This window comes from Carcharhinus amblyrhynchos, chromosome 4 (genome assembly GCF_965287045.1).
Source record: "Carcharhinus amblyrhynchos chromosome 4, sCarAmb.v2.hapA, whole genome shotgun sequence".
Taxonomy (NCBI): Eukaryota; Metazoa; Chordata; class Chondrichthyes; order Carcharhiniformes; family Carcharhinidae; genus Carcharhinus; species Carcharhinus amblyrhynchos.
In genome coordinates, this window is record NC_137327.1 from 57,584,144 (window position 1) to 57,596,059 (window position 11,916).

General features: G+C 49.3%; 1 protein-coding gene across 1 annotated transcript in view; it reads right to left on the reverse strand.

Moving 5' to 3' along the window:
• e2f4 (E2F transcription factor 4) overlaps nucleotides 1-11,347 on the reverse strand; it is a 37,971-nt gene extending 26,624 nt beyond the window's left edge. Inside the window, exon 1 of the mRNA XM_080187221.1 lies at nucleotides 11,101-11,347. Coding sequence (XP_080043347.1) covers nucleotides 11,101-11,217 — 117 coding nt within the window. The 5' untranslated portion in view covers nucleotides 11,218-11,347. The remainder of the gene's footprint in view (nucleotides 1-11,100) is intronic.
• Nucleotides 11,348-11,916: the final 569 nt, after the last annotated feature.

Genomic DNA, 11,916 nt, shown 5'->3' on the forward strand with positions numbered 1-11,916 from the left:
TATCGCTTTTTTTTCCCCTTGCCAATTCAGCAGATATTTAATCATCTTCTATTTTATCAGTCCTTCTCTGTATTAAGTACACCTCACTCCTCCAATTTGGTGTCACCAGCAAACTTTGAAAAGGTATTGCTGATTCCAGAGTCCAAGTTACTTCGGGAGAGTTGAAGAGCAGTGGTTATCCATGTGGAACACTACCTCCCACTTCCCAGAACACTGAATAAGCACTCAGATTTCCAGGCTGGTTTGCGATCCGTTCTGCTGTTTGCCCCTCCCGCCTCCCCATTCCCTGACCTTTGGTCAGCTCACCCCCTTTACCTTGTGCTCAAAATTAAGGAGGTTCAATGTTGGGGAGATTGGGACACCTTCCAATGATCCTTCAGGGTAGATTCAGAAAGAATGTTCCTGATGGTGGGGGAGCCCAGAACTAGGGGTCATAGTTTGAGGAAAAGGGATAAACCTTTTAGAACTGAGGTGACGAGAAATCTCTTCACGCAGAGAGCGGGAATACGTGGAATTCACTACCACAGAAAATAGTTGAGGCCAAAACGTTGTCTGATTCCTGGTTTTCTGATCTGTGGGTTTCCTCCGGGAACTCTGGTTTCCTCCCACAGTCAAATTATGTACGCGTTAGGTTGAATGGCTCTACTAAATTGAACCTAGTGGCAGGGAAATTAGCAGAGTAAATATGTGGGGTTACGGGAATAGAGCCTAGGTGGGATTGTGGTTGGTGCAGATTTGATGGGCCGAATGGCCTCCTTCTGCACTGTAAGGATTCTATAATTTTAAGAAGAAATTAGATATAGTTCTTGGGGTTAAAGGAATCAAGGGCTGAGAGGGGGGAGGAAGTGGGGGGAACAAGATATTGAATATGTGATCAGCCATAATCATGTTGAATGGTAGGCAAGCTTGTGAAGGACCAAATGGCCTTTCCTGCTTCTAGGTTCTATGTTTTATTGGCTGAGAGATACTTCAGAATATCCGGAGGTTGTCGTATGAATGTCTGCATTCCTTTCCCCAAATTAAGCATTAAGACCCTCACTGAGTAGAGAAGACTGAACGGGCACCTCATCGAGGTATGCAAAATTATGAGGGATACGGGTAGGGACAACTTCTCCCCTTAGTACAGGGGTCAATAACCAGGAGGCATAGATTGAGGGGGGAGTTAAGGAAAAGTGGCGGGAATCTAGAATTCACTGAAGGGTGGAGCCGGGAACCCTTACGACATTTGATGAGCACTTGAAACACCACAGCATGAAAGGCTTCGGATCAATTGTGGGAAAATAGGATGAGAACAGACAGGTGCAGAAGAATGATGGCCTTGCATTTATATAGTGCCTTTGGTGGTCTCAGCATATCACAAAGCACTTTACAACTCATCTAGCACTTTTTGAGATATGGTCACTCGAGTAATGTTGGCAACATGGCAGCCAGTTGCTGCACAGCAAGCTCCCACACGCAACAAATGTGATTGAGGTGTTGTTTGAGGAATTAATATTGGTGGTCTCCAGGAAATCTCCCCTACTCTTCGATGGCCAGTGATGGGCTGAAGGGCCTCCTTTTGCGCTGTAAAACTTCATGACTTGAATCAGAAAACATGTTCTGTAATGACATCAGGTCACACTTGTGCATCTTGAACTGAACCACGTGCTAGGAGGTGGACAAAGAACAAACAGGCAGCGAGCTCAGATTAAACAGAGCTACTCCAATCAACTGGGACACTGTTACCTTGCTCCATCTGTTCCATAGGGTCATACTGTGGGTGGGGATACCTGTCGCAAATCTTGCCCCCTCCCACCAAAAAAAATTAAACAAGCTCAAATAAGTATTAAAAACTGACAGAAAAAGCAAAACACGTAAAAAAAGCAGAAAGCTTGCTCAGTTCAGGCAGCCTTGCCCCCAACTAGGGAAAATCCCAGGCAGACATCTGGCTCCTTCACTGAAAGACTGAAATGACTGTGAGGCGGCTGGCTCAATGTCATTGTCCAATGAGTGGCTGACACCTTCACTAGCTTCATCTGACGTGTCTATGGGCCCTGGCTGCCTGGTGTCAAAGGCAATATGGGGCTAAAGGGCAGCAGGTCCTGACCAGCACAGCTGGCAGGTCGAGAGAGAGGCAGGAAAGCTCCATCAGATTCCAAGATGGGTGGGCCCTGCGATGAAGGTGGGAAAACTCAGGGCAACCTAGCCTTGATTCTCTGCACCTCCGTGACAATCCCAATTCTCCACGACGACCCCAGTACCCCCCCTGCATCGCCTCCAGGCAACCCGGGTCCCCGCATCGCCCCCGGTCCCCTGCAGGGAGAAGCTTTCAGCTGACAATTTAAAGTGAGATCACGATGCCCTCTAGGTGCTGGGGAAAGATTCCATGGATCTATTTCGAAGAGTAGGGGAAATTGCCCACTGAACTTTGCCAATACTAATTCCTCAAACAACATCTCAATCGCGCTTGCTGTGTGTGGGGTGGCACAGTGGTTAGCACTGCTTCCTCACAGCACCAGCGGACTGGAGTTCGATTCCTGGCTTGGGTCGCTGTGTGGAGTTTGCGCATTCTCCCGTGTCTGTGTGGGTTTCCTCCAGGTGGTCCAGTTTCCTCCCACAGTCTAAAGATGTGCAGGTTAGGTGGATTGGCCGTGATAAGTTGCTCCTTAGTAACTGTTTAGGGGGACTTGCTAGGGTAAATACGTGAGGTTACGGGGATAGGGCTTGGGTGGGATTGTGGTCAGTGCAGACTCAATGGGCCAAATGGCCTCCTTCGACACTGCAGATTCTGCATAACGGCTTGCTGCGCACTAACTGGCTGTCATTTTCCTGGCATCACTCGAGGAACCATATCTCAAAAAGTGCTAGATGGGTTGTAAAGTGCTTTGAGACTATAAAGGGTGCTATATAAATGCAAAGCCATCATTCTTCTACACAGTTCAATGCAGTACCACACACTGCCATTATTCACTGCTCCAGAAAGGGAGCACTTTCCTCCTTCACTCTTACGTGTGGTAAGCTTCAGAAGGTTTCCTCTCCTCATTGCAGACAACACTATTTCCAATAACAACCTGCCCCCACCACTTCATACAGAAACTCCTAGCTCAACCACCCCCGGTCACTGGGGTTCCCCACTGTTACTCACTCAACTATGCTTCAGCTTCAGACCAAGCTGCAGAGTCAGCCTTTAGCTGAAGGTGGCCATTCAGCCCCATTCCAAAGCTAGCCCAGCTCTTTCCCCTTGGACCTGCAAATCCCCTCAAAACACATTATCCAGTTCCCTTCCACACATTATCATTGAATCTGCCTCTGCATTTATATTGTAACTCAGTGCAAGGAAAAAAATTCTCATTTCTCCTCGGGTTCGTTTATCAATTAATTACCCTAAATTGGTATTCTCTGGTTTCTGTCCCTCTTGCCAGTCTTTCCCTCAAAGTCCCTCATCATTTTGAACTATTCTCTCCTTGAAAGAAAGCAACTTCAGTCTCTCCACAGAATTGAAGTCGATTCCTGATGTCATTCCTCCTCTGTACCCTCGCCAACGCCTTGACATCCTCGCTAACATGTGGCACCCAGAACTGGCCACAGTACTGCAGCTGGAAATCTCTGACCAGTGTTCTACAAAGCACTTGCTTAGCTTCCTTCTTTTTGAATTCCATGCTTTAATAAAGACTTTTTTCAATAATGTGCTTCAGCAGCTGCCTGCAAGAGTGAAGCAAATAGCTAACACGCATGTTTTAAAATGGCTGGGGAAGCATATAGCTAATACACATATAATGGCTAGGAAAGCTATAGTTTGGTGCTCAGACTGGCACAGTGTGGTGCCATCGGGAGAGATCTCTCAGGGCAGTAGTTCAGTATTTGGGTAATGGTCTGTTCCAGGCTGGCCACATCTTCCCTGACCTGTCCGCAAGTGGTTGTGGATGGCTCAGATTTTCCATGGAAGATTGAAAGCTGTGGGACTTGGCCCAACCTGGGGTTATCAGGTTACGGTTGAAAACATGTGCAGTCAACCAGTGGGCGTGCCACCGAGAGGTGGGGCTGTCAGCAGTGTGCAGGTTGTGTTCTAATATTTTTCAGACAGGAGGATGGAGGAAGGTCCTGTGCCAATGGGTGCTTCGTGATCTGTCAGTTTTTGAGGTGGATGTATTCTCTGCGGACATCAGGAAGTTTGGTGTATGCCAGTGAAGGAAACCGCTTGATGTGTTAGTCTCAACGTTCGCGCCTAGTTAGCTGACTGTAGCCCAGAGGGAGCATCAGGGGTCCTAACTGTTGACCTCAGTACCAACAGCTCCAAGCACTCCCTCAGCCAGGGTCCCAGTCCGCACCAGGTGGACAGAGATGCTTCTTTTTTTTTTGCTGTAGCAGCCACAGGTACAATCCTCAATTAGTACACCTGCCCCCTCCCAACCCTGAACCTAAATATTGCACCAACTCCCACCAACACCCAAACGAACCAACTATAGCATGAAAAACCCAGCTACATGCTGACAGGGCCACACAACACAGTGCCAGGTCCAGGGAGGGTTCACATTGTGGGGAGGGGGTGGCTGGAGTCCACCCCCAACTAGAATTTGTCCAGAATTCATGGGCCCTTCGCAGCACCACCCAAGCAAGTTGGCCATATCACTCCCGCGTCGGAAACTTTCTACCAAATCCAGTATATTTGTACTGTCATCCTCACCTTACTGCCCCACCTTCACCCCAGCACCCACTTTCTCCCACACAGTCTGCATCTCTCCCTGACCCTCCATTCCCAGTGGCGCTGGCTCCTGCTGAGCTAAAGCTCTACTGTGGATCTAATGGCTATTCATGTGCAAAGTGCAGTCAGGCTATGCAACTATGCAAGGCATTACCACCCTCTCAAATCCTCACCTAACGTGCAGTGTGTGGGGCGTCACTGATAGGCCAGTACAAATAGGCAGGTCTGAGTTATTTTAAATCCTGTGTTGTTGAGGGAGGGGGCGGTACCTAATATAACGAAAGGTCAGAATGGGGAATGTCCATCTTCTTTGTCCTCAGAATGTCACCCCATTGCACACCTCCATCCTTACCCAGCAAAGTACCAGCCAGTGAACAATCAGACTATCAGGATATGGAATGTGGGATGGGACATCCCCCCCTGCCCAACAGCCATCCTGAAGCTTTCTGCAATGAGCTTGCTCAGTGCAGACCAAGAGACTATCCTGACTCCCATTTCCCCCAGTGACATGGGTCAGTGCTGGCCTTTTGGCCACTGTTGTCAGAGGAACTCTCCAGATCTGACTACTAGGTCACTGTTACTCCCCACAGCCTGCCAACAGGTTAGCTTAGTTGGCTGGACAGCTGGATCACGAGCAGAGCACCACCAATAGCACAGGTTCAATTCCTGTAATGGCTGAGGATATTCAACCTTGCCCTTTGCCTGAGGTAATCCTCAGGTTAGATCACCACCAATCAGCTCTCCCCCTAAAAAGGGGAGAGAGAGGGCAGCCTATGGGTCACCTGGGACTACGGTGAATTTACCTTACCTCACCCCAGCTTTCCAGGATCCCTGCTTATCTATCCAACCTGCCCTGCCTATCCAGGATATCTATCGAGCAAACCCCACCCTCACCACGGAACCCCTGGCCACCAGCACCCTCCTACTGCCCAGGGGTCCAGTTCATACCCAAGTCCTGTCACACAGTCATCAGGGTTCGGTTTATTTGACAGAGAGCAGGTCACAGGCACTCTGCTGCTCACACCCTGAGCCCCTGCTAGAAGATGCTCCACTAGAACATAGGCCAACCTTAGACCAAAAATTATTTGTACAAACACTACATAGTTGCCCCACTTAAAAACAAAAGTGATTAACAGCATTTCACTTTTTGGCTGATTTTAGACAGCTCCTGTTATTTTGGAGGGTTGCACAGACTGAAAAGCAGAAATGTATGAGATACTGGTTATGACATCCCTTTGGGCTGTGTTACAGTGGGGACCTAGTCTCTAACACACAAAAACACAGGGAGCTCCTTCAGATGGGTTCAGATAGGTGGATAGTCAGATGATGGTGTTTTGAACTCATAGCTGAAATCAAATAAGCATGTAGCAGACTGTTTGAGTTGTGTATGTTAAAGGAAGGCAGCTTTAGCACTGCCTATCCTGGATCCTGCCAGCATGTATTCAGCAGCGCATTCCCTGGAGCAGTGACACCCAACATTGGCCAGTTATCCACTGCCCCCCCAATATCCCACTTTGCCCCAGCACACTGTTCTTTATTGGCTCCCTGGGAGAAGTCAGAAAAGTTACTTCTTGGCTGGTTTAAATGCACCAATCAGGGGTAGGAAGCTGAAAGTGGCAGGAGGCACAGGAAGATAGATCCCACTGGACATCGCAGTCATTCCTGACAGCGGGATCAACAGTGTCCTGATGAACACTAAAGCTTGACAAATTCCTTGAGGCCTTGGGCAAGAGAGCAGCCCAACGCTTCTCCCTCCAAGTCAGCTAATCCTGGGCCCATCAGTGAGTGATCGTGGAATGAATGGCCTGTCTGGGTGAAGTGCAGCCAACGAGAATGGAAGAGGGGGGTGGGGGGGGGGGGGTGTGGGGGGAAGCAGGGGAGGAGGAGGAGGAGGAGGAGGAACAAAGACAGAGACAGGACCCCAACGAGGTGCTCAGAATTGGCAGGGGAACATGGGAACATCAGCCTGCAAAATGGTGAAATGCAGGAACAGCCAACAGCTTCTGCACTGCCCCCTCAATGCTGTCTTACACTCTGCCTTGTCCATGAACTGACTGCCTAAAGCCAACACAGCCTGGACATCGTGCCACGGACAATGACATGACGAACAAAGAAAATATTCCCAGGACAAATGTTTGCCAACCCCTGGCTCATTCTGTTTAAATTAGGGGCCCAGATAGATAGTAATGACTTCCTTCCCCTGGCAGAGAGCTCAACTACTGGGGAACAAAGATTCAAGACGATTGTTAGAAAAATTAGAGGGGACAGGAGAAATCTGGAGGGTGGTGGGATCAGGAATTTGCTGCCTGAATTAGTGGTACAGGCTGAAATACTCAACTGATTTAAGAGGTACCTGGATCATCATCTGCACTGCTGTAACCTGCAGGGCTCTGGACCAGGTGCTGGAAGCTGGGATTAGAAGAGGTGGCTAATTTTTTTTCCCCAGTCAGCACAGATGTGATGGATTGAATGGCCTCTGTACCATAACCTTCCATTTTCAGGATGTGGATGTCATAGGCAGGCACTTATTGGTCACCCTGAGGTGCCCTGCAAATGGGGGAGGCAAGCCACCATCTTGAACTGTCAGAGTCCGTCCCACAGTGTTCTAATCGGGAGAGGCTTACATCGCAAGGTTGTGCAGCTTTGATGGTCACTTCACAGGGTAATCTGCCATGGGACTGGTATCACATTAAGGCTCGAAGGGGTAAGCAGGGCAGCTTTCCTTCCCTCGAGGGCATCACTGACAATCGATCAGTCTCACAGCTGGTCCGATCAGGGACGGGGAAGGTGCTGTGGACATAGTTGTGACCCTGGGCTAGGGAAAGGAAAAAGAGAGCTGATCAAACCAGTCCAGGCTCCTGCCTCCATGCCAGCCATCCACATTAACCCAGCTGGCTGCTTCTCAAACAGGGCTGGGAGCCTCAGGCCTAACCTCAAGTACGTAACAAGAGTCTGTGCAAGTCTCATCAACAATCTGAGGTGGGGGGGATTCTGGAAGAATTGGACTGAATACGGCACCACCCCCACCTCACCCCCACCATGCAGTCACATATCATTTCTGCCAAGGGTGGGGGCAGAAGACATTATTCCTGAGCTTTGAACCTCATCCCAAAAATTAGTCAGAGCAAAATGGCCAAATCAGGAAAGCACTAAGGAATTTTCAATTGCAGAGTGAGCTGCCCTGATGCAAATCTGAAAAATACGCCAAGCTTCTCTGTTCCTTTCCCCAGTACACAGCTCTGGGCTTAGAGAGCCACACAAGAGGGAAGTGAATATCGCAAGGGAGCCTGGCCATCAGTAAGCAGCTTATTCAAATAAATTCCACCCCTGCAAGTAGAAAGAAAGCTGTGCTGAAGCAATTACAGAAATTCGAAACGGCAGATAATTTACCTTTAATTATGGGTGTTCACAACATTAACAGGAGTTACAATGGGTTCCAAGGGTCAAAGGTGAAGGAATGCACAGGATGGCATGAACAGAGTTCGCTATTCCACTCCCCAGGAACCCATGACACCCCCTTAATACTCCATCACCTCTGACCCGCCAGGCCATTTTCACTTCCTGACGGGACATCATGAATGGAACAGAGGTCCCTCACTGGTGACAGGGAGGCAGGACTGTGGAAAGCTGGGGATATGTTGCTGTAAACATCTCTCTGCTCAGCAGAAAGCACCACAGAGCCACATCTACTAGCATTGTCCCTGACACTCCAGAGCCAGCACACACTGACAAAATACCCCAAAATAACAGCTGAAATCTCATTTGCCACATGTGAGCAACAGGAAACCTTTGGACATTTCAAACAACTCGAGCTTTGTCCCAGAAACCAGAGAAGGGATCCCAATTGTTTCAGAGTGATTACTGCCACCACTGAGCCAGAAGGGTGGAGACACGGAATCGTTACAAAGCAGGAGGCAGCCATTTGGCCCATCGAGTCTGCACTGACTCTTTGAAAGAGCATCTTATCCAGCAGAATACAGTGAGTGGAGAAGAGTAATATGATAGCAATTTGTGTGTTACATCAATCCCAGTCACTTACAGCAGTGTGTCTCCCAGGAGTGACAGACAGGAGAATCACCCATTCAGCTCCATTCTGTGAATTGTGGTGTCACTCGATGTCGTACTGTCACTCCGCTATGTAAAGATCACACCATGAGCTGCACTAACTCCTGCTCAATTCTAACTTCCACCAGTCATTAACCCCAATGGGCAGGGAGCGCTGGCAGGGTACTGAACTGGAAGGGGAGGAAACCACAGCATAGCTCAGTGCCAATACTGGAACTTAGCAGGGAAAAGCCTGGATAAATCTCATGCCTCACCCCACCCCCCTCAGCCTGGGGTAGTGAGGCTAACAGCACCACCCTCGGCCGCTGCCTCAGCTGTATCAGCAGGGTGGGAATTGGTGCTTTTCAAATGCTGCTGTATAGCAGGCAAAACAACCAACCAGGCCCCAAGGAGAGGACAACAGTTTCTACATATCATCAGACAGGCTCAGTCACAGTTCCTTAATGGACCAGGCACGTGGGCCGAGATCAGAATGTCAAATCCAGATGGTTAAATTAATCAAGAAGCCCTAATGGGTTAACATCCCCAAAATAGCTGGCAAGGGAATGCTGCAGAGAAAATGACCCTTTCACACAGGATATAATCCCAACCCTTCTCCTGAGTCCGGCTGAAAGCCACCTTCTGCAGCATTATACAAAGGCCCAGAAAAATAGTCAAGCTATTCAACTGCATGAGCAGCGCATCAAGCACGGATGTCTTAACTGAACCCAACCCCGCCCCACAACTCCACGTCCCCTTTCTCACAGGACATCCGGAACAGTAATGGAAGCAGAAACTACACTGCTGTCTTGTCTGAGATGCAGTAGGCTCAGTAGAGCTCAAGGCGTGAACCGCTGACCTCTGGGAAACTGTGTGTGGTACTGAACAATGCAACAAGCGACCGCACCACCCGAGTAACAGTGTGTGCGATTGTTTCAGGCTCTGTCAAACTGAGAAGCAAAGTAAAGGTCTACTACCTGCCTAGCCCGAGCGAGTAACCGTTCTCACCGACTGGATTTCAGCAATGTCCCCACGTGAGGGACAGTAGTGAATCCGGTGACAAACAACTATACCGTGATTAACACTGACGAGGCAGGTTCCTCTCTCCTCCAGTGTACTGTCATGTAAAATATAACATTCACTAACCCCCCAACCCCCCCGCAAATCAGAGAGACAGACACCACTGCAAATGGACCCTTTAACTTTCCCCAACACCCCCTCCTGGTGATTCCGTTTCCAAAATTCTCCTTCCTGCCAGCCCACAATGCCTTGAAAATCAACAGGTGTCATAAATATTTAGCATATGCTGAATGGAAAACCAGCAGACAGAAGTGAAGAGCTGGATATTTAATTCCTGCTTTTTTTTTGGGGGGGGTGTACAGAAGAGAACAAGGGACCGTTAAAGCCCAACATGTCAGCCTTAATAATCCTTAGTTTTTTTTGTTAAACACATGAAGTAGGAGTAGGCCACTCGGCCCCCTTGATCCTGTTCCGCCACTCAATATCATGACCGATGTGACTGTAACATCAACTCCACACTCCCACCGACCACTGATAACCTTTCGCCCCCTTGTTAATCAGGAATCTATCTCGCTCTGCCTCAAACATATTCAAAGACTCTGCTTCCACTGCCTTTTGAGGAAGAGAGTTCCAGCAATTAACTGCCCTCAGAGAAAAGATTTCGCCTCATCTCTTGTGCTAAATGAGCAACCTTTATATTTTTTTTTACACAGTGGTCCCCAGTGCGAGGGCCAGAGGAAGCAACTCTCTCCCACACCCACCCTGTCAAGACCCCTCAGGATCTTATAGGGGTGAATGATTTGGGGAAGGGAGGGAGCAAACTGCTCCCCTTCCCCAAATGTTGGGCTGTCACAGCCACTCCATTAGCTAAGTGTGATAGAGAGTAGACAGAAAATGAATGGAGGTAGCAGAATGCATGCATGTAGCTCAAAACCCAGGCATGCCACATGCCGGGGAGGTGTAAGCTCATCCTGCTCAGCTGGATGAACTAAGTGAAGTTGCTTGAGGAGTGGGGGACACGAGTTCTTTTACCCCCAGCGGCCGGGGGCAGCTTTGGAACGCAGCCACTGTATCCTTTTTGTGTCTCCGCGTTCCACCGCCTCCCTCGTGCTTCCTGCAACTCCACGCCGGCCCGTCTCTGCCTCACTCCTGCCACCTTTCCGCTTCCTCCTACCTCCCCCACACTCCTCTGTGGATACTTCAATCCACACCTCCCCCCCCCTTCCCAATTCCGTTCCGATCACTCTCCTCCCTATTTGACCCCCCTCCTCTGTTCATAATATTGTCCCCCCCCTTCCTCTTTTGCCACCTCTCCTTCCCCCACTTGCCCCCTCTCTCCCCCTTGTATTTCTCACCACTTTCAGGTCGAGCACGCCGTCCTTGGCCTCCTGCAGCAGGGACACGAACTTGGTGGTGAGGAGCCCCAGGCTTTTCTCGTGTCTGCTTGGAGTCTGCGGCAGAGACTCGGCCATCTTTCCTCCTCTCTCTCTCTCTCTGTATATTCTCTCTCTATCTGTATTTTCTCTTTCTCTCTCTCAGTCTGTAGCCGTTAGCAGCGCGCAGCACGCCGGGACTGATTTGAACTGGGAGCAAACAGCAGCCCGAGCCGGGCCAAGGGGCTGTCTGCAAAGGGCAGCTCCACACAAGGCGCACAATCTACCTCTGTGTACTGCTACCGCCTTAGGGAGCGTCTGCAAAAAGGGGGAAAATTCACCCCGCCAACAGGAAACTTGCCTGGCCGAGTTAGGGAGCATCTGCTAAAAGGCGGCGCTGCAGTAAACGCACCGACTTTAAGGGAACATCTCCAAGAGGCCACACTGTAACGAAAAAAAATAACCCTCAGGAAGGATGACACTGAATAAAACACACCACAGATAAAGGAAAGGGAAGCATGTACTGCCCCCAAACCACATGCAGCAGATTTGCAGCAATTTCTGTTTTTAGGAGATGTGTGGCTCAGCAAGCATCCACAAACAGGAAAGCTCTGGGAAGTGCAAGATGGTTAGGGAGCATCTGTCAAAGTTGGCATATTGGAGAAAACCATTTTGGAATCATTTATAAATGAGGGCACAGGCACATGGAGTAATGAGGTAGGCATGAGGGTTAGGAACCATCCAGAAAGCACAGGTTTCTTTTGATGGGGAGGGTATGCAACAAAAAACTACTTCTGT